Source organism: Chlamydotis macqueenii, chromosome 5 (genome assembly GCF_036417535.1).
Source record: "Chlamydotis macqueenii isolate bChlMac1 chromosome 5, bChlMac1.mat, whole genome shotgun sequence".
NCBI classification, from domain to species: Eukaryota; Metazoa; Chordata; class Aves; order Otidiformes; family Otididae; genus Chlamydotis; species Chlamydotis macqueenii.
Window position 1 is genome coordinate 41,298,960 of NC_141560.1, and position 22,145 is coordinate 41,321,104.

The 22,145-nt window shown below is 41.2% G+C and overlaps 1 protein-coding gene across 1 annotated transcript in view; it reads left to right on the forward strand.

The window, feature by feature from the left end:
* The first annotated feature begins 3,987 nt into the window (after nucleotides 1-3,987).
* The window catches only part of LOC104479676 (cytosolic phospholipase A2 epsilon), a 32,938-nt gene continuing 14,780 nt past the window's right edge, over nucleotides 3,988-22,145 (forward strand). Inside the window, exons 1-4 of the mRNA XM_010120392.2 lie at nucleotides 3,988-4,014; nucleotides 7,397-7,469; nucleotides 19,102-19,238; nucleotides 21,362-21,493. Of these exons, the coding sequence (XP_010118694.2) occupies nucleotides 3,988-4,014; nucleotides 7,397-7,469; nucleotides 19,102-19,238; nucleotides 21,362-21,493 (369 nt within the window). The remainder of the gene's footprint in view (nucleotides 4,015-7,396; nucleotides 7,470-19,101; nucleotides 19,239-21,361; nucleotides 21,494-22,145) is intronic.

Sequence of the window (22,145 nt, forward strand, 5' to 3'; positions counted from 1 at the left end):
TATTAAGTATTTACCATGACAGCACATACACGATAGCTACTTCACTGTTCTTGGCAGGTGCCATCTTCTAACTAAGTAAATTCTAAAAAAGGAAAACTTGAATTATTTGTTTCAAAGCCACTTAGTTTGGTTTACTAAGCAGTAGTTGCTTTTTTGATCCAGAGTTGTGATATCAAACAGGGCATTCTATGTTGTTAACACTGTCTCACTGGGATGCTCAAGAGGCGAAGATTCAACTGTGTGTGATAGCGAAATAGTTTTAGCTCTCTATCTCCACAATCTCTTATTCTCTTGGTGGCTAATCACTAGTATTTTTTCATCTGCAAAATATTCTGGCAGTTTGTTGGGACCATTGGTAGCAAATCCATAAAGACCTCTTCAGACATAGGAGGTGGTGACCATGCAGTATCAATTTAAATAATTTTACTCGGTTTTAATAACTTAATTACATGGCGTTCTACCTTTTAAGAGTTTTATTTCCTCGGTGCATTTCTGTAATGAACTGTCATGAAATATATATGTCTTATGAAGGATATTTGATTTTTCAAACTTATGGTGGATAATGGATGTATGAATGGGTGGCCTGTTAGGTCTTTGATGACATCTATTCTTATCAATTAAATCAAACTTATGAATTTGTTTTGAAGGACCATTGCCATTTCCTCTCATAATCAACTCTGTTGTGTCTCAGATCATGAGCGTGTGCTGCAATTGTCTCCTCAAAATGCAATTTTACTTCAGCATCATCTGGAGCTTGTTCAGCATAGTGAATTAAAATATTACAGAAATAGCCTGTGAGGGGGATTGCAGGATGTATGGTGATTTCACACACACAATCACCCTGGAGAAATCGAATAAAATACCAGTATTCTGTTCACTGCATCACAGTTGTTAAACAACCGTAAACTGTAAAATACAGCTGCTAGGTACGCTAGTACAAATTAAGATGACACGATTGCCACGGTCTAACTAGTTATGCAATTATATTGGAGTGCAGTGGCTGAGGGGAAAAAGCTGATTTATACACACATAACACAAACCATAACAGCTCTCAAATACCAGTGCAGTTGCCAAAGAAGAGAAGAAGAAATGCCCATCCTGGGAATGCACTAAATGATGTGTGCACACGTGATAAAGGACCTGAAGAGCAATATATTAACAAAAAGCAGCACTCCTCTTCAAGCTATACAGGAGAGCGGTTTGTAAAATATGAAACTATTGTGTGTCATTTCCAAGAAGCAAGAGTCTTGTCCACCAAAGCATGGATGCTGATCAACTATCATTGCATACCTGAATGTGGATATAGAGCAGAATAAATATCTTGCATTCCTTCCTCTTCAGCTAATAAGACATTTCACAAGTAAATCTTCACCCCTTTGGAGAGTTTTTATGATATTATGAAAAAAATTATCTGTTCTAACTAAAAAAAAAAAAAAAGAAAAAGCCCAGGTGTTTTGAGGAGAAGGGAATTTACTCAAACACACTAAAGGCCAAGAAAAGTTCAGTAGAGAGAGACATGTAGCTTCTATTTTTAATGCGAATTATTCCTCAGAGGTGAGTTACTGGAGAAAGACAGCTCATCTTTTCTAGAACTGGAACTGGTTAAGAAGTTAGTTTTTGCTATCTTTTTGGCCACGTCCTACAGAAGCATTGGGAAAGAAAGGCAAGCAGTGGCAGCTGGGAGTTTGTCAAAGGCTAGCGAGGGTGAGACTTACAGGAGTCTCTCACGTCCTTGTGTAGCCTGGCCTAAAAGAAGTACGCAAGAACTATAGAAGAGTCTTTTCACAAATTTCCCAGTAAGGTACACAGACAACTTCAACCATATCTTCTTAATTGTGCCCACTGTTTTATTTGAGAAGCCACTGATGGTATCTGAACTGTCAAAATGGGCATCATGACTGAATCATTAATGCCTGCCAGGGAAGGTGTAATCACATTTGTCAGAGTTGTCCTGTTGCAAAGATCTGCATATTGCATCAACTTTGCAAAGTCTGTGGGCTCCCTGAGGTACTCTGGTTCAGTTTCACTTTTCAGCTGCTGGCCCTCATTGGAGTTTTTTTTTTGTCAGGATTAAATACTGTGCTTGACTTTTCCTGTAGACTTTTTGATAGTACATAGTGAGCACCTGCTCCTTCCTGTTTTTTCCAGCCTCAGACTGGCCAGAAAACACCTATTCCTGAGACAATGGAAACAGTTCTCCAAGGATTCCTCCTACAGCCTGCTCCACCTTCTGTATGTCCTTTGTCAGAATTTGTGATGCACTCTAAAATCTCAGATAATCTGAACCAAACTGTAAATAGTAGTTTCTTAGACACTGACAGTGTTTTGCATTATGGGTTTCTTCATTTGCTTCGCACTAGATGTCTTATCCCAGGTGCCTGTGCTTCTAGCAGAGGTTCTTGACAGCCAGTGGCTGGGATGACCTCCCTCCAGCCTCGAGCTCTGCAGCACTTACTGTGGAAGAAACTCCTGCAGAGCATACTGCCTGGGTAGGAGAAGGGGATAGAGGCCTAGAGATTGGTCCTCCCTTTTTCTTTCCTTGAGTTCCTCAAAAAGTAGCTGTTTCTTAGCTGTTTTGGGGTGAACCAGTCACTCTCTACTTCCTTTTCTATCTCAACTGGACACTCCTCAGTGTTGTTTAGTTACAGTTGTTGTGTCTTGTTGAGATTTGTTGGGTTTTGTTTGTTTTGTGGTTTGTTTTTTTTTTTTTTTCACCTGTGGGCAGACATCATCTTCCATAGTCTTGGGGCTACCATAGCCCTTCATCCCTAAGTCAGACCTTCCCAGGGGAACGGCTCAGGAAACACCAGTTGAGCCACTGCAGAAGTTAACAAAATAGTTCAGGTTTAGCCACTTTCAGATCAGTTTTCTCAGTTTTGGGATAAACAACCAAGGCTACTTGTCTGATTGAGGGTCTTTTTTTTTTTTGCCAGACTCAATGTTAATGGAAATATTATCTTGTGTTGTTTCACATCTCTTTAATCAGAATAGTATTGAGGGTAGATTCCAAATCCTAAAATGGTTGTTTAACTCAGTGAAAAGCTGTAAGGACAGAATGGACTTTTTATTTTCCTGATGTGTGTGGAAGGGGAAGACAGGTTGTGGGTACTTTGAGTGCATAATATCACCTCCTTCACTTCTCAAGTGATCATTTCATATCAGACATATGAGCATGTTAGTAGCTGGACCCGTGTAAAGGCTATTCACTGGTGTATCTGCTGCACAGTTTTCTGCCAGAAAATGAAAAAGCTGGGTGTCATTTTTATATTATAATTTGATGACACCGCATCATGTTAAAACATCTATATGTTAGCACTTAAGAAGAACCAATGTATGCCCTAATTTGGAGGAGAATTTGTTCTTTTTGTCTTGGTATACTCAGAAGTTTTGTGTTTGTGGAAGGGTTCTGAAAGCAGGAAAACATATATCCACCTGAAAAGTATATGTTTGAAATTGTGGGAATATCTCCCAGCAAGCAACTCAACCTCCTCTATCTCAAAGAAAAGGAAAATAATTTTTTTTTTGTTGTTGTTGAAATAGAAGATCTTTTAAAGTTATTTCATCCACAATGCTTTTGGTTGTTGATTGGGGTACTGTAGAGCTCTGTTTTCCTCCAGCCTACACGTAGCTGCTATAATCTCTGATTTGTGCATTGCTTAGGCTGCCAGGTCATAGGTATCAATGCATAAGTGCTGTGTGTTACCACTCCCTTATCTTGAATTGCTAATAACTCTTGGCATCTTAGTGAGTACAGCCTTCCCCCAACACACATCTGTTTAGCCATCAAATAAACTCATCAAGTTCCCTCCCCTTCTCTCTTCATACTTTCCCTTTCAGGCAATGAGGAAGGTGGGGCATGGATAAGCCACTTGCTCTTCAGCAGGTGCCTCCTTAAAGTTTGCAGAGGTACTTAATGAGTCACTGCCAGTTGTTGCCTCTAACAGTGAAGTGATATCCGTATCTGACTTGTATGTGGCTGGGAGCATGATGGGATCATACTGGAGTGCTCATGAGGTAAGAGCTTGAAAATTCAGACCATAATTCATTAGAAGCTGAAGATGACCTGAGGTGGGTTTGTGGCTCAGATGCTGGTGCTTACAAGAGGACTTGGGAGCTGTTAGTCCAAATTCATGTGTGTATTTACTTATTTACGTCAGGATGACTGATAGCTTTCTGATAATGGCTGCCCAGTGGAGGCACTCTTGGTAGTGGAGGGAAGTTCAGCCACAGTGAGTGATCCACGTGGAGGCTGGGAAGCAGTCTGAGTGCCTCACAGGAACTTGCTGTGGATTTGGGCTGAATCTGTGGTTTGATGCAAGCATTATCTAAGTTGAGCTCTTCTACAGCACAGGATCTGCCACCTATGAGTACAGTCACTTGCTGTGCGTAGGTAGCTGTGCTAGCAGCCACCTGGTAGTGGTGTATACAGGAAGGTCGCTGACTAAAACTAGTGATTAGTTAGATAAGTTGATTAGACACAAAGATGGTCCCAGTTTGTTATTTGTGCATGACTGACATGCAAGAAAATCTTGATCTGCTTTTGTGCATAATCTCCAAGATTTTTTTTTTTTTATTATTACTTTTTCTGTGGAACACAACTAGGAGGGAAAGCCCTAAAACTGCCTGTTGGACTCTAGAGAGTCAACATACTCTGTCCTCTTCTCAGCTCTGAAATTAGCCTACTGTTTGGCTGTAAGCAAGTTATTTAATCATTCTGTGCCCTACTTCCCCTGTTGTAAAATGGAGATTATAGAGCTTCTCTCCGTAACATGGATGTGTATTAGCATAAGTGTATGTTGGTGCTTAGAGACCTCAATGTGGGATCCCCATGGCTTGACAAATAAAAAGTATGAATGTCTAACCAAAATGGTTAAAAAAGCACTAGGGATCTACAGGTTCATTCTTTCGAAAGGAGGGGAGAATAATGAAGAGTCTGGCAATAGTCTTTGTGTGGAAAGTAAGTGTAAAAAACAAGGAAGGGAGACTGCCCTCTCTGCTCTTCCCCTTGCCCTTAGCCACTGAAACAGTCTCATGCGAAACAATAAAAGTAAAGGCTTCTTGGTGATGGAGGGGGCAGAGAATTATTGCATCCAGAACGGAATTCAGATGGAAGACATTGAAACATGCCCTTCTGTTTTGGAATAAGACATCAAATATGGATCAAGGCCAGTTTATCATAACTCAAGAGTGATGGAGGAGTTTGTAGATAACTTCTGAGTTGTGTCAGTTCCTAACTGGAAAAAGGAGTGATGTAATCCTCCTAAAGGGATTTAATATAATCATTTTGCTAGCAGAGAGTGGGAGAGCGAATAGGTAATGACTTCCTATGAAGCAGCAGCTAAAGTTTCAGATACTAAAATCTGCAAGAATTAATAATTTGTTTGGGTTGTGTCCACTTATTTGTCTTTCCTTCTATGATTGACGTTTCCACTAATGATCCTTTTTGCAAATATCCAGAATCTCATTTGGGTGGGGAAGTTTCATTAACATCTCTTCCTAAAAGCTGTTTTCTTCTGCGTAGGTTCTGTTGCATTGGTGCTGGTGGTGCCTTACTCACTGAACAGTTTCATTTTCCTCTGGGGTCTTGATGCTTTCAAATGTAGCTAAGACATTGAAATCTACAGCATCATGATTATACATTTTACCACAGATGGTTTTTTCAATTTCCTATCAGTTCTTTGTGTCCCCTCATTCTCCTCTTCCTGACCGCAATGGCTGAAGGCCTCACAACCTTTCATGTATTTGCTCTTCACAATTTCTGGGAAAAGTTCCTGATAAAGATTTTAAATGGAAAGTTGGAATTTTTACTTAATAAAATTATCTGAAGAAAATATCTGCTTTCCATGTGATATATCAACTGTACAAGAGAATTAACCTTATTTTATCTTTGTTTACAGATGTTTAACGGAGGTGCTTCTCATGCATGCTCGCTCTTTGTTAGCTTATTTTTCCAGCTTAATTGTTGATAAAGAGTTCTTTTAAATTAAAATGTCCTGTCATGTAATGCAATCATTAATTTTATTTAAAACCATTTTACTATGTTATTAATTTTACTGTTATTTCTTCCATCAATGACATTTAAAAAAGAGAGGAATATTTCCTCTTTTTCTACCTCTTTTTTTTTTAACTCCACATAGACATGGTTTTAACTTCCAAAGCAGCGCAAGTAGTTCATTTTCCAATTTTGCTGCATGGCTTTGAAAATTGCAACACACTGTTACAGGAGAGCATGTTTTATGAAGCATAAACAATTTAATATTGTTGTGGTTTAGCCCCACCCAGCAGCTAAGCACCACTCAGCTGCTCATTCACCCTCCCCCTCCCTGGCTGAATGAGGGACAGAAAATATATAATGAAAGGATCATGGGTTAAGGACAGAGAGAGATCATTCAGCAGTTACCATCATGGGCAAAACATACTTGTTTTTGGGAAAATTAACTTAATTTATTAACAATCAAACCAGAGTAGAACACTGAGGGATAAAACCAAACCTTAAGAACACCTTCTCCCCACCTCTCCCTTCTTCTGGGATTTAACTTTACTCCTGAATTATCTGCCTCCCCCGCAGTGGCGCAGGGGGATAGAGAATGGGGGTTGCGGTCAGTTCATCGCATGTTGTCTTTGCTGCTCCTTCCTCCTCAGGGGGAGGACTCCTCATACTCTTTTCCTGTTCTGGTGTGGGGTCCCTCCCATGGGAGACAGTCCTCCATGAACCTCTCTAGCATGAATTGTTCTCCTGGGCTATAGTCCTTCACAAACTCCTCCAGTGTGGGCCCTTTTCTACGCGGTACAGTCCCTCAGGAACAGTCTGCCTCAGCACAGGTCCTCCACAGGCCACAGCCTCCTTTGGGCATCCGCCTGCCCCAGGGTGGGCTCCTCCACGGGCTGCAGGTGGATCTCTGCTCTTCTGTGGGCCTCCATGGGCTGCAGGGGGACAGCCTGCTTCACTATGGGCTGCACCACAGGCTGCAGGGGAGTCTTGGCCAGGAGCACCATTACTGCTCCCCCTCCTTCTTCACTGACCTTGGCATCTGCATAGGTGTTCCTCTCACACATCCTCACTCCTCTCTTCTCTCGATTCCGCTGGGCCAGGCCGGGCCCAACACAGACAGCCACCTGACGGGTGGCCAGGGATGAGGCCCATGCCTCCTCCTCTTTGCTCACACTTCTGTTTTATTTTCCCCTTCTTGAATACATTATCCCAGAGGTGTTATCACCATCACCAATTGGCTCAGCCCCAGCCGACGGTGGGGCCAACCTGGAGCTGGCTGAGTCCACCAAACAGAAGGGAAACTTCTAGCAGCTTCTCACAGAAGCCACCTCTGAAGCCCCCTCCCCACCACGAAAACCTAACACAAATATTCATGCTGGTAATAGCTTTGTAATTTTTCTACAGAGTGAAGAATGCCCATGCTGCTCCCTCTCCGTGAAAATCATAAGAATGAGAAATCTGAGAAAGGCAGATCTGTGTGAGTATCACAGTCTTTCCTTGTGGTTTCCAGTAGTTCAGTTCTGAAAGCAGAAAATATAAGTAAGTACTGTAACTTGTACCTGTGCATGAAGTGTCACCATGGTTTTGAACATTGATGCAGATTTGAATTTGGACTATTCTTAGAATACAATTTTGTATAAATAATATCTTTCAGTTTATAGAATGTTACTACTAGTGGAAGTATCAAAGGTCTACCGTGGTGTACTGTGAAGTATCTTAACTGCTAACAAGCTTCAGAACCAATTTTGCTGAACAAATTCAGCTGTTAATTCTCAGTTGCAGTTGTTGATGCACTGAGATGCAGGCTGCACCTCTGCTTCTCGACAAAAAAGCCAGCACTGATGTCAAGTGGCTACCAGAGCCTGTGGGGTAGCATGAGAGCTTTAGTAGAATCTTTTATACCTGTCTGTTTTTTGCAGACAGCAGCAATACATTATAGGCACATGTGAATTTCTATTTACTGGAGAGAAAAAAAAAAAAAAAAAAAAAAAAAAAAAGAAGGAGAAGCATTATGTATCTTATTGTCAAAAAACCTTTTTCTGTCAAATGTTTACTGAAAAGTATTTGAAATACCAGACTTGCAAGCCAAAACCAGTACCATTGAAACATTTTTGGGGACTTGATGGAACGGATGGAAGTGGAAGTGAAGAGAGAAAAATCTCAGCTGTTATTCAGGCAGGAGAAAGTGAGCTGCAGGTCAACTCAAATATCTGCCTCAGACAGAAAGAACAAGGCAGGAACGCAATGCAAAGGAAGTGAGTATGAACCTTTGCATGTTAAGTAAGACCAAGTGAACTTGGCATGTACAGCAAAGTTCACTTTGTAGTCTATACTAAGTTCAGAGGGGTTTAGGCTGAAGTGCATTTATGGGCAGTGAGACAAGCAGAGACTTTGAAATCAAATTGGGGAATTTGATTTCATCGCATGTGAGTAAAGTTACTTGACTTCAGCAACAATGATTTAAGAAGAAAGTAAAGATAACTAGTTAGAGTTACATATCTGTATTTCTGTGGATATATATTTTCCCAGGACTAGTCTTTTTTCAGAAGTGCTGTTTTTTAAAATATTTTAAAAATATTTTTGTGGGAATGTATTTGTCATTTAAGTAGTGTATTTATTAAAATATTTTTACATGTTTGAAATATATTTGGCTCAAATATATTTTAGGAAAAGATCATATTTCCCACCCACATTAATTTTTTTTAATCACTATTTCTGCACAATTTGAAGTTGTTAAGAGAGATAGAGATGAGAACAGAGAGCAGAAAGATGGCACAGAAATAATTCAAACTACAAAGAGCCATCAGTGCTTTGTTGGAATCAGAGTCTGATTAGACCAAGCTGTGGTTTTTGGAAGACTGCCTGTCAAAGATGAATACACTTTGATTTTCTTCTGCTTTGGCACTGTGCAGCTAAAGTATCCTCCTTGTGCAGAGGGACTGCTACCCACTACCCACGCTGTCCATGCCTCCTTAGATCTTGCACATGTCATATAACATAACTTGTTTTTTTTTATTATAGCATAGCTGTGGCCATTATCTATAATCATGATCTCCTGACCTTTTCCCTTTGTGTTAGACAAAAGGTTGTATTTGTACATGATGTGAGCATAATAACAAAAATTAGGCTACTAATGTGTATTGAAATCTGATAGGAATAAGGCTTACTCATGAATCAGAAGTATTTGCTCCTACATTATGTAGGTTATCAGGTAGCTACAATCTGAGTAGTACAGTAGTCAGCTGACATAGTGGAGACTGACTTTCAGAAGGCTTCCCACATGTAGGAGGGGATTGATTGTTGCAAAACTCTTGTTTTCCAAGGGCTGGTCCACCAGCCAAGATCACTGGAAGAGGGCATAGCTTTCATCTTCAAGTCCCCTCACTCATTTCTTCATAGATGCCTTTGAAGGCCCTTTGAAACCACCTTTATGCAGGGCTCTGCATTTCCACCGTTTAACCATGGGAGAGTTTCTTTCTGAAGAGACTTCTCTGCTGGCCAAGTACCACTGCATTTCACCCTCTGTGTGCCGGTTATAACAAGAACTAGACCCACCCTGTGTAAATTCCCCAGAGTAGACCTTGTTTTCAGCATGGCTGCCCAGATCTGCCTTGCTGGGCACAGTCCCGTTGGCGTGCCCCCGGCACTTACTGTTCCCAGAGGCTGCCACTGCAGTCACAGCGGGGCGGGGGCTTCCTTGCACAGCTGACAAATCTGGTTTAGCGCAGCCCTTGTCTCGGTGGCAGGGTTCACTGATCTTCCAGGAGGGAATACAAATACCTTCTGCACTGCAAATTGACACCTATGGGAGAGAAACCTGTTTGTTCCATGGACTGAGAGTGAAATATAAAGCAACATTTTTCTACATACATGTATTTTGCAGAAATATTCCCTTCAGGAGAAAAAAAAATGTCTTTAAAAATATTGGCTTGCCCTACTTAATATTTAGCAAAATCTAAGGCTCCAGAAGACTTTTCCTGTAATGGCCTACAACTATGGTTTTTTTCTTTAATACAACAAGCTAATCTCAATCAACATTCTCATTAGACGAAGGCTTTGGCTCATCTTTAACTGTAGTATTAAATCTGTGTCTTGTTAAATCTGGGCCTTGTTTCTATGTAATTTCATAGCAAACTCCTGATATTACACTGCCAATTAATTTATTAAAGTTGGAAGGTGGTATTACTAGTGCTTTTCCTTGTACCACCTAAATCCTGTGTAACACCACCATAACAAATTCCCTTTAATTGCCATTTTCTCCGAAGGAAATTTTTGTGTGTGGAAAGGACAGGTTGAAGACATGCACATAACAAGCTGGGTATGCCACTTCTTCCCCTTTTCACTGACTGTAGTGCCGACATGCCGGGGCAGCTGCAAAGAGGGCAGGCAGGTAGCATGGGCACTACCAGCAGGCAGCTGGTGAAAACACTTGCCTGTCAAAATCAGTGTGGTCACTGCCTTTGCCATGGTTGAAAGAAATCCTGGGACACGGTCCTTTGAAAAAGAGCACTGGTGTCTTCACAGGGCATCTCATCTAAGTTCCTGGTGCCTCAGACAGGCTGTATTTGCATTAATAGAGAGAAATCCTCAAAGCAGCCCAGGACAAATGCTTGGCAACAGGAATCTGCACAAGGACAGAGAAGTACTTACATAGATAGCTGCCAAGTTGCAACAAGGCCTGTAAACAAGGATTTCCTCACTGGTTAAGAAACTGAAACAAACAGGTGTAAAAGCAACTGTTAATCACCTGAAGCTCCTCCCTGTGATGTCATATCCTGAAGTGGGGCTTTTCCTACTGTAATTGTAAGCTGGTTAGATCAAGATCAAGAGCTAATTGCGTAACTATTAAGGTACCTGTCAAAATGGAGTCCTGATCCTGACTGACGTTTATAATAACAAAGTCATAACCACAGTTAATAATATGAACAACAAATCAATGGATAATCTCAATGAATATGATGTGAATCAACTTCACAGTTGCAGTTGTTAACAACCTCTGCTCCTTTACATTCAATCTTCTCTTTGATTTTATCCACTTATTTTACCGAGCTCTGCTCCCACTCTTCCTCACTTCATTGCTACCATCTAAACACATGCTCAGATCACCCATTCTGTGTTTTCTAGTCTAAGAGATTGTTTTGAGGTTTTTCCTTTTCTCAAGTCTTTAATGTATTGTTGGAAAAAATGCCATGTTGGAGTATATTGTACAGAGCGTAGCATGTATTGTATCATATGCAGTTGTATTGTATTGTATATATGGTAAGAAATGTGGAGATGAAAACCCTATGCTGTGCCGTCATAGTATCATGAGCTGTCACTAAAAATGACAATGCTATGTATAATCAAGGAGCTCATCAATATGTTATTTGTTTAGGGTTCTTGATCAGAGCACGTCCTTACAGCTACGGAAATGGAAATAATTGCATCTCTACTGCTAGGTGTCAATGGTTTGTATGCAGGTACATATGCATCTTCTGTGAGCCATGCTGGCTTCTGGGTACTTCTGTGTGCAGGAACAGAAAGCTGTTCTGATGGTTAAAGGTGTTTATTTTGTGTGATGGTCTCCCATGACTTCGTCCAGACTCTTGATGTAACCTTGGGGAAGATTAATTTCCTCAAAACCTTAGCTCCTCACCTCTAAAGCAAGGAATGCAGCAAGGACATTAGGAGCCCCACAGAGGCATTAGGAGAATGAACTGATTACTGGCTGGAGGACTGGTAAAAGGGACTGTTTAAGGACTTGTTAGAACATGTTGTGTTAGGGCAGGGGGTAATGGTTTTAAAATAGAGGGAGGTAGATTCAGATTAGACATCATGAAAAATTTTTTTACAATGAGGGTGGTGGAACACTGGCACAGGTTACCCAGAGAGATGATGGATGCCCCATCCCTGGAAGCATTCAAGGCCAGGTTGGACAGGGCTCTGAGCAACCTGATCTGGTTGGAGATGTTCCTGCTCCTTCCAGGGGGGTTGGACTAGATGACCTTTAAATGTCCCTTCCAATCCTAACTATTCTATGATTCTATGATAAAAGGAGTAAGCAACCTTAGATAAATGTTAGGCTTATCTCTATCTTGAAGGCAATGGTGAGAGCAGCTACCATGCTTTAATACCATACTAGCACAGGTGGTATTGCAGTTGTTGTCCTTCATTGAACAAGGATGATCTTTAAAGTCCTTTGTTATGATACTACATGTTCTTAGTAGACTTCATTATCCTCTTGTTTAGAGGAGGCTTCTAGTTAGCAAGTGGTTGAAACATATTCTAAAATGTTTTATAATTTTTAAAAAATGACAAAACCTGTTTCAAAACAGGTTTGAAAAGGGTGGAGGCAATGGAAATGAACAAGGGAGAAGCTTGGGTGGAGAAAAGAGGCTAGAATGAACGTGTGATGATGAGCAATGTAGAACCACACCGTGCTTTGAGAGGACACAGGTCCATGCAGCAATTCATGACCCTTCACTCCTGTTCTGCCATTTGGCTTGCAGAGTTAAAGGCAGGACATGACTTTCTAGTTTGCAGTCAGAAAATTCCAGCTGACCTGGATGGATGTTTCTGCAAGAGCAGAGACTCATTTCACGAAGTGCTATGCTAATAAATAACACAGCACAAGACTAGCATGCAGTTTCTTTGAAAAGTATGTAAGCAACTTCAGCAGTTATCAGCAGATAATGACAATGAAATATGTGCTTTGATTTCTGAATAGGCTTTTTATATTCACAAATTTCTTTGGGCTGAGCTCTGTAACACCTTCTCACCACTTACAAAACTAAGCTGAGCATTGCCTTTTTGTGTGCTGAAATTCTCCCACATCTTCTTAAACGTTATTGTACCTTGGTGTTTTTGATCATCCTTGATAAGGACCATTTTTTTTACTCTATATCCTGCTTATTGTTGCACAATGATGTATTGAGTTTAAGACCAAAGTATACTTTGCTTGACACTGAACAGTAACCACAAATTGAATATTAGCAGATCTGTGTTTACAGGACTATTAGTGGTTATGTGAGATATTCAGAGAAGTAAATAAAGACTATGAAGATTGATACAGACAGTTACTTATTGCAGGACTTGGTTTAAGACTTTTGAGCTAATCTTTTGATGAAAAGATGAAGGTACAACCTCTCATCTTTGGTATTTTATTGTGAAAAATACATTTAAATGCATTTTGTTCATTGATTCCCAACAGATTTTCTTATACACTGTTAAAGAACCTGCAGAATCTGTTCTAGTTCTGTCCTGGTTGTTCTGCTTTCATCAAGACAGCAGTATCTGCAGTTCATTAAGTAGCGTGACTGATATCTGTAATCAGTGATTCATTCTTTCCCGTACCCTCTGAGCACAGACCTGTTTTGTTTTATGCATCTGTGTCTCTTAGTGCTCTTTCATATCTAACTATATTAGTGCTGCTGGGGTGGGTGTATGCTAAAAGCACAATATGCTAAGGCCTGTGGTATGCCTTAGTCCCCGTGGAGGTTTATTCTGAAGACTTAGAGCTGTGCCAGGGAAAGCCTTGCCTACAGGTGAGATTCACAGAGCTTGAGGACCTTTATCAGCCATGGTCTTCAGAGAGGAGCTTCAGGCAACCTTTTTGCGAACGGAGAACATTGATTATCTTGTAGATAAGGACCAAGAACCCAGATGTGTCTTGCTATTATGTGAGAAGCCAATGTAAAGTCGAGAGGCTGGAGTTAACATGGCTGTGATAGTCTACATTGCTGAAAAGACATATGAGTGTCCATGTGAGACTATGACTTCTCTCCTGGGCACTTTGTATGACTGTATCCTCAGCAGAAGCCAATAAAGTAGTGCTGCAGTAGCAGCCAGTGAAGGTTAAAAGTATGATTAACTCACAAAAATTGGTGCTGGTGCTTGCATTGTATTCTGCTATTAAATTGGCAACCTTTTTGACTGTCTGCCTGGCAAAGTTATTAATCTTTTTCTATTTGTTCAGGACCAATCCTGATTACCCTTTTTTAAGAGAGTTCCCTTTCAGTTCAAGAATGAAAACTAGACAAAAGGGGTCTTGGGTATAAACATTCCTTATAAGTCAGATATATCTATTCTTGATGTTTTAATTCATTCTTACTTGCTGGAAAGTTGCTGTAGACTGCTAGATGAGTCGGTAGTTCTGGAGGACTCCAGCCAGAATATGAGCTCATTTAATTTCACTGTGAAAATAGGATTAGTTGTAATCTTGTGATAAAAGACAGTCTGGAGGCTGTGTGTTTGTCTGTGGCTTACTTTAATGTGAAAGAAACCAATGGTGACATCTTTGTAGAAAAGACATATAAAATGTGAAGACTTGGCTGCCAAAAGCAACGCGCGTGTTGACAACACATCCAAGTCGTAGTATTTATGTCAGGATGAACCATTGCTATAATGTAAGCTTTTAATCCAGGTTGAATGAACTCTCTCCTTAACAAATAAACCAAAACAATCAAACTGTAATCTTCACCCGTGAGTTATGCCCTGTAGGTCCAAAGTTTAGTTCACAAAATGGTAACCATATTTACAGACTTTGAGCTGAATTCTCAGGCACATAAAGACCCATTTATGTTATGATATAAACACTCTTGCTTTAATATCTCTTGGCCAAAAAAATGTGGCTTTTTGGTTCCTACTGGCTGATACTCCGAGAGTGGGAATAGTGGAATAGTTAGTTGCAGTGCTTATGAAAAGTTGAAAAAAAGGTGTAGCTATGGAAATACATGATTTCTAGTTCCACTTTACCAAAAGAGAGCATATATAAGGGTATTCTAATGACATCCGTGCCTCTGTTACCATGTACAAGTTTTACAAAAACAGCTACATGTACCCAAAATGCCACTTAGGCAACGTGATTTATTCTTCCTGGAGGAGTTGAGGTTGCTTCGTGGAGGAGTTGGGGTGGATGGAAGAAGTTTGTGGACATCTCTGCATTATATTGTGTTGCTTTTTATACTGTTCCCTTTGTACTGTTCCCTTTCCACAAAGGCTCTAGGTATGGATTTGGGCCTTGTTACTTGGACCCTGTATGTGTTTGGGAAGGAAAGGTGGCAACTTTTCCAATTAATTTACAGTCTTACTTTATATGTGTCAAAGAAGGAGGTTTGCAGTTGTTTTGCAGACAGCGCACAGGTATCTGGGAATGCTTCTCTTGGGCTGGTGTACAGTATAAGGAGGTCCTATTGCTTCCTTCCCTGACCGTCAAGGCTGGCAGGGAGACCGGTTAGTTGGTTTCCATGCAATGTAATTGACATGACATGATTATCCTGTTTATTGCCTTCCAGCATAAACAGAGGCATCACATGGCAGCACTTCCATATGACACCTTGTAGGTTCACCTGGGCTGGTCCTCTTCTCCTGAAGCAGTATCAAGTTTCCCTGGTTTGTCACTCTTCAATATGTATCTGAGTACCAACACCCTCTGTTCTCAGGTTCAAATATCTTTTTGTCTGTCTGCATTCTTGCCTTGTGCTATGTTGAGACTGAGGCCTCACTGGCTGCTAACTGAGCTGGTGTTACATGTGGTTCATCAGGTTGTGAGACTTTGGTTTTGCTCTTACTAAGGGTGAACAGCCTTGCTGAAGACTGGACTAACTTCTAAAGTTGGCTAACGGTCTATTGTGTTCAGAGAGGATGAAGGACTAAAGAGAGATCCCACCACAGCTCTTTTTAGATACAAGATTAAAAATCACAAGTTTAGAGCTTCTTTGATACTCTGAAAATATCTATGCCTGTCTTCTAAATCAGGATTCATAGCTAGTATGTACAACAAAGAGATAGCCCAGATCATAAATGAACATATTCTCTAAAACACACATCTATCAGTAGTCCATAACTGACAGATACAGTTGCTGAAGAAACACATAATCTCACTCTTACCTACTTCTCTGGTACCATCTGAGGAAGTAACTATGCAAAGTTAATATTATCTTTTTCAAATGTTCAAAATGAATGGAAGAATTGTAGAAAATATTACGGGAGAGAGAGCTAAAGAAATTATTTTATCACCTTTACCAATAAATTGTAATCTACAGGTACATTGCACATATTCTGCATTTTAAAATTGCAGTAATAAGTCTAAAAATATCCTAATAGTAGTTAAAAGAATTATAGACATCTGCATGTGTGATGTTAAAGCAATTTCTTCCCTGCTGTGTATAGTAAGGGGGGAAACTCAAATGCACGCTAAAAAACTCAAAGATGTTTCATGTTCAGACATTATCAGAAGACTTGGAAGATAAATCATACATAACCTGATTGCACAAATTGGTTTAAGCAACACCTATTCATTGCCACATGGGTTACACCACAAGTTTAAAGAAAGTGTGGAATGAGAACCAAGAGATTGGCAGAGAAAGAACAACATAATGACTGGTAAGGCACTCTTTTCTCGTGGGTCATGTGAATGTATTAATAACAGTAGTTATTTTTTGTATAATGCTTTTAATTATGGGATGTCAAAGCAGATTACAAAAGAGGAAAGGATCATTGTCACTGTTTTATTGAAGGGGAAATGCAGATAGGGAAGCAAGATAAATGTAAATGGAAGCCATTGCCCAGAGTGACTTAGCAGTCTGGAGCAGAGCTGGGACTGGAGCCAAAGTGTCATAAGACATTTTCCAGCAGATTGCCCACTTGGTCATGCTGCCTCTCAGCATGTATCCCACAGTACCAAACTGCCTGTTATGACAGACAAATCTGGCCTGTTACTGTGATAACAGAACAAGTACTTAGAGCTGGAGGCATTAGAGACAGCTGTAGTTGCCCAGCAGACGAAAGAGAAGTCCATTGTCTAAAAATAAATGCAAACAGTGTAGAGGACTGAAGGACAGCAGGTTTGCTCCAAATGAGAGAGCTGGAAAGGGTGAAAAACAGTGTAGAGAGAGTAAGTCCCACCACTCTTCACTGTATTTTCAGGATCTCAGTTTATTACCACATGTTCAAGAGATATCAACTCCTTTATGCACTTAGGACCAGATGCCCGGCACTGCTCTCTGATATATATTTAACACCATAATCTTCTTAGCAGTATCAGAGAGAATCCTAACCACCAAATACTCTACATACATCAGGTTAGCACACAAAAGAAAAGTTAGTTGCATAGACATACAAGTACCCAACCTGCCTCTCACCTGAAAAATATGGCAATCCGCAAGAGACCACTTGTTAACACCCTACAGTCGTGCCTGGCGTAACTGTGCTCACCCAACCAGGAGGTTGTTTGCCCCAGCTTGGGTCTGGGGGTGGTTCCTGGGAGGCCACCGCAAAGCAGCCTTCATGTATTATGAAGATTTAATGCCACACCTGTAGCTAACTGTGCAACCTTGTGTTACATTAACAACTTTCTCAAAAATTATAAGTTTCCTCACTATCAAGGGTCAAAGTTTAAATCAGTAAGCTAAAAGTGCATTGCTATTTTTGTGTATTTCTTGATGGTGAAGGGATACGATCGCACGTTGGGTGAGGCAGTCGGCTCATTACACAGACTGGGCAATAGCTATGTGGGGGCAGCCGATCAGAGGGGGAAGATCCTTCACACCCAGACCCTCTTTAGCTCTTCTGTTCCCCTCTCAAGAGCAAAGGCCAAAGTTAGGCCCTTATCTAAATGCTCAAACAGTTAAATAAGTATTTTACCCTTGACCTGGTTTTATTTAGTGAGGGAGCGCTGTGGTGCCAGCTTCTGTAAGAAGCTCCTGGAAGTAGTTTCTGCTTTGTTCAGTAGACTCGGCCAGGCCTAGGGTGGACCCGCTGCTGGCCAGGGCCAAGGCAATTGGCAGCAGAATGTTCCCTCATAACACCTCTGCAGTAATGTATTTAAGAAGGGGAAAACAGGAAAAAAAAAAATAGAATATATGAAGCAGCTGAGCAGGAGCAGAGAGGTGGACAGAGAGGTGGAGGTGCAAGCCTTATGGGCCTTGCAGGCCCCACCCTCTGCCCTCCTGCTGGGCAACTGACTGGGCCCAACTTGCCCTGGCCCAGCTGTAAGAAGTGGAGAGGAGATGAGATGTGAAGAGAACCTGAGAGGCATCTGCCTGCCAATTGTGAAGAATTTCTTGTGAGAGGACAGGCTGCAGATGCCAAGGTCAGTGAAGAAGGAGGGGGAGGAGTAAAGTTGCTCCTGAGAAGATTCCCCTGCAGCCTGTGGTGCAGCCCATGGTGGAGCAGGCTGTCCCCCTGCAGCCCATGGAGGCCCATGCAGGAGCAGAGATCCCCCTGCAGCCCGTGGAGGACCCCACGTCGGGGCAGGCGGATGCCTGAAGTAGGCTGTGGCGCATGGAGGGCCCACTGGGGCAGTCGGTTCCTGGGGGACTGCACCCTGTGGAAAAACAACCCGCCCCGGAGCAGTTCGGGAAGGCCTGCAGCCCATGGGAGGGACCCCATGATGGAGAAGGGGAGGAATGTGAGGAGTTCTTCCCCTGATGATGAAATGGTGTAAAGCGACAAGTGATGAACTGACCATAACACCCATTCCCTCTTCCCCGTGTGCTGCTCAGGGTGGGGAAGGTGGTAGAGATAATGTTAAGCCCAGGAAGAGGGAGGGATGGGGTGAGGTTATCTTGTTCTCTTTCTTATTATCCTGCTTTGGTTTTAATAATAAATGAATAGTTTTCCCCAAGTTGAGTCTATTTTGCCTGTAGTGGAATCTCTCCCTCAGGTTCTTATCTCAAACCTCGAGCCTTTTTTCTTGTATTATCTCTCTCTATTCTCTCAGAGGGTGGGGGGAGTGAGAGAGAGACTGCATAGTCTGGTCCTGAGCAGGGTTAAACTAAGACAACATCTTAAAATGTAAACCTTTTTATTCTCCATCACAGAAATCTGTTGATTTGCAACAAACAGAGGACATACCAAAAATGGGTTTTGTTAAGTAAAACTAGCACTACATTTTTTTTTCCTATCAATTGTCTTTATTGCAGTAGCTTCTTTAAATCTCCATTAATAACCAGAGCTCCCACCTGCGGGAGGGAACAAATAGTAGCAAGTGCTATCAAATGAGGATCTGTAAGAAAAGTAATTGAAACAATATCTCCTTTTTGCAGCTTGCTGGCTATACAGTGCTATATGGCTATGCTGTTAGATATTTATAGTAATTTGTTAGTTACAATATATCTTTTCAACTACAGTTAGTCAAACTGATTGCTATGTAAGCCTGTCCTTGCCCACTGCCTCCCTTGGGACTCTCCGCACCAAAACCATCAAGAACTGCAAAGATCCAGTGTGGAATGAAACATTTTGCTTCAGGATCCAGAGCCAAGTAAAAGTAAGATGCAGAGTGCGTTTGTTTTTCTTTTGGGGCAGAGATCTCATTGTTTGATTTACGTGTACGGTACCATGAAAATAAATGTGTGCGGGACTACAAGGATATGAGTAAAGGGATGTGGAGTAGCATGCAGCAGCAAAATTAATGTTTATTTTCTAATATATAGAAGATAGCCAATATATTTCACAACTATTCATGTAATGTTCCATCACTTTTCAGTTTTTCTTCCTTATTGTCCTTTTTAAAAAAAAATAACTGGTTTTTTTGAACATCTGACAAAGCACAGTGAGTGAGGAAGGGCTTCCCAGGCTGATGCTGTGGGCAGCACTCTGCTGGCTCCTGGAGGGCCACCTTTCCCAGAGCGGGTGGCACACAGCCCGGCTGAGGGCTGGCTCTGCTCCGCACCTGGCTCCCAGCGATGCTGCCCTCATATCCTCTGTCAGGAGTGGATAGAAATGGTGAACTGCCCAGAGAGCCCTGACTACTTCCCACACAGCATCCCAGCAGTGCAGCCAGTCATCTCTTCTACCCAGCCAGCACCTTGTGCACGCCCCTCCTGGCCAGCTGGGAGTAACTGAGGGACTTCAAATCAGTTGGTCACTAAAAAAGTAAGTCAGCCATTTTAGCCAAAAAAGGAGAGACTGTTGCAGTACCATGGCTAGGAAAATTGATCTGCTCTTCAGTGTAAGCCTGCCTTCTACAGGCTGCAAACTATTGCTTGTGAGCGTATCCCCTCTATCACCTTCCGTAATCCATTACAGGCTATTTATGACTGGCCTGTAAAGCAAATTGCTGTGGCTGCTTCTCTCTGCCTCTTGTTGGTATGTTTCTTTTAGCAATTGTGGTGGGCAGGAACCCATCACTGACCCTGTCAGCCCCAAACAGAGTTGTTTTTCTGTCTGAAGCACAGTGCGATGCATTTACATACAAAGCCTTAAAGGGCAGGAGTCTTTCTGTCCTCTGATAGCAAACTGCAAACTCAAGTTCACTACAGCTTTCCGTATCTCACTTGCTGGTTTCTTACAGAAATGAAAGATGTCAAAATTGAATACTCGGATTTCGTATCATCATCCTTTCAGTATATTTGTATATTTAATCACTTCTCAGACTTAGTTATGACCTTCCTGTTATTCATTACAAACTTTCAAGGCAACAAAGCTCATGTGTTTACTCTTTTCTGTGCATGTGTTTGTATGTGAGACCATGTGCGTACCTTTGCGTCTTTAATAAACATTGAATGTCTTAGCAAGTTTCTGTTAAATCTGATGGATAAGTAAGAATCTCTGAGATAAGAGGTCCCTGTAATTTACATGAAAATGAGCTGCTGAAGGCCTAAAGAGAGGCCTAAATTATTTCCCCACTGAGAAAACAGCCATTAATGTAATTTACTCAGCACCCTGGGAGGCACCTCTGAGTCAGCCCATGTGCAACAATGAATTAGGCACAGCAGGGGCTGTTGCCCATCCTGTCCATCCAAACAGACAGGTGACATAGGAGGGAGAGGAGGAGATTTGTGCAGTGGGAAGAAGTAAGAGGAGACTGAGGGGTGTAGGATATAATCTGATGGAAATAGGCCTTTGTTCTGCTGCTTTCTGTAGCTTTTGTCACCCATTTAACAAAAATATGTCAGTTTCTGTAGATTCCATGGTCATTATCTCCAGGTGATATGTTTAATAATTTACAGGATATAATTATGCAACCATGCAGTAGTTATATGGCATTTCCTTAATGTATATTAGTCACTGCTTATATTCAAGGATTTTTTTTTTTTTCACCAATAGGAATAAAGCCCTGACCACTAGATGGTTTCCTGCAATTCAGAGAAAAGTGGTGAAATCAAACCAAATTAGAGGTCAAATGTATTTTTCAATATGGGAGCTACATATTCAATGATTCTACTAGCCTTTGTTATTTAAATTACTCTGCAGGGGAAAATTAGCAACAAACTCAACTATGTTAGGTTCAGAATGTCTTTTTTCAGCTCTGTGTGGATGAAAAGTTTGTGTACGCTGTCTTAATTCTCCCCATCCCTTCTGTCTTCCTTAACAAGCTGAGCATGTCATCTTGTGCATCTATAAGGTCTCAAGATAGAGATGTTCCTAATCCTGTACCTCTGTTCACAGAATATTCTTGAGCTGAAAGTCTATGATGAAAATTCAGTCACTAAGGATGACCTCCTCTTCACCATCCTCTTTGATGTTGCTAAAATCCAGCTTGGAGAAACTGTTCGCTTGGCTTTTCAGCTAAATCCAAAGGTGAGGAATAAAACTGCCTTGGCCAGAGGAAGGAAATACATTTTTGGTATTACCTCTTAAGTAACTTCTTGTAAAGCAATTGTGGGTAGGAGGGTTTATTTCCTATTAATTTGTACTTCATGTATCCTGTAAAATACCTTCCTAACCTTGTTCAGCAAAGTGGAGAAGGTTTACCTCCCTACCTTGGACATAATCCTGAAGGTTTTTACTAGCCCTCAAACCTCTTAGCAGGGTTTTTCTGATACTAGAGTTCTCTTTCTTTTTTTTTTTTTTTTCCTTCCTCTTTCTTGACTCTGTTATTCAAATAGGTTTTGTTGGTCATGAAATACTTCATCACCATTGCACAAAGTTTCTCTGTTAGAATTTCTTTTTCTAGGACCAGCACTTGTAAGTTTGGGCATACTCTGCCTCAGATGTTGGAGTATTCACTTAAAAACTGATAACCTGCCCTGTAATTCTTCTGTATATACCTGAATATAACACAAAGTTCCATGCTGAGGTGCTAAAACCCATTGATGGCCAACTACTGTAACTATCTCATTGCATCAGTGTGCCTGAATGCATACATGATGACTTTAACATGGGATCTGCATGTCCAGTCTAGATACTTTTATAGATATGCTGTTTCACTGACTTTTCTTATAGGGTATGT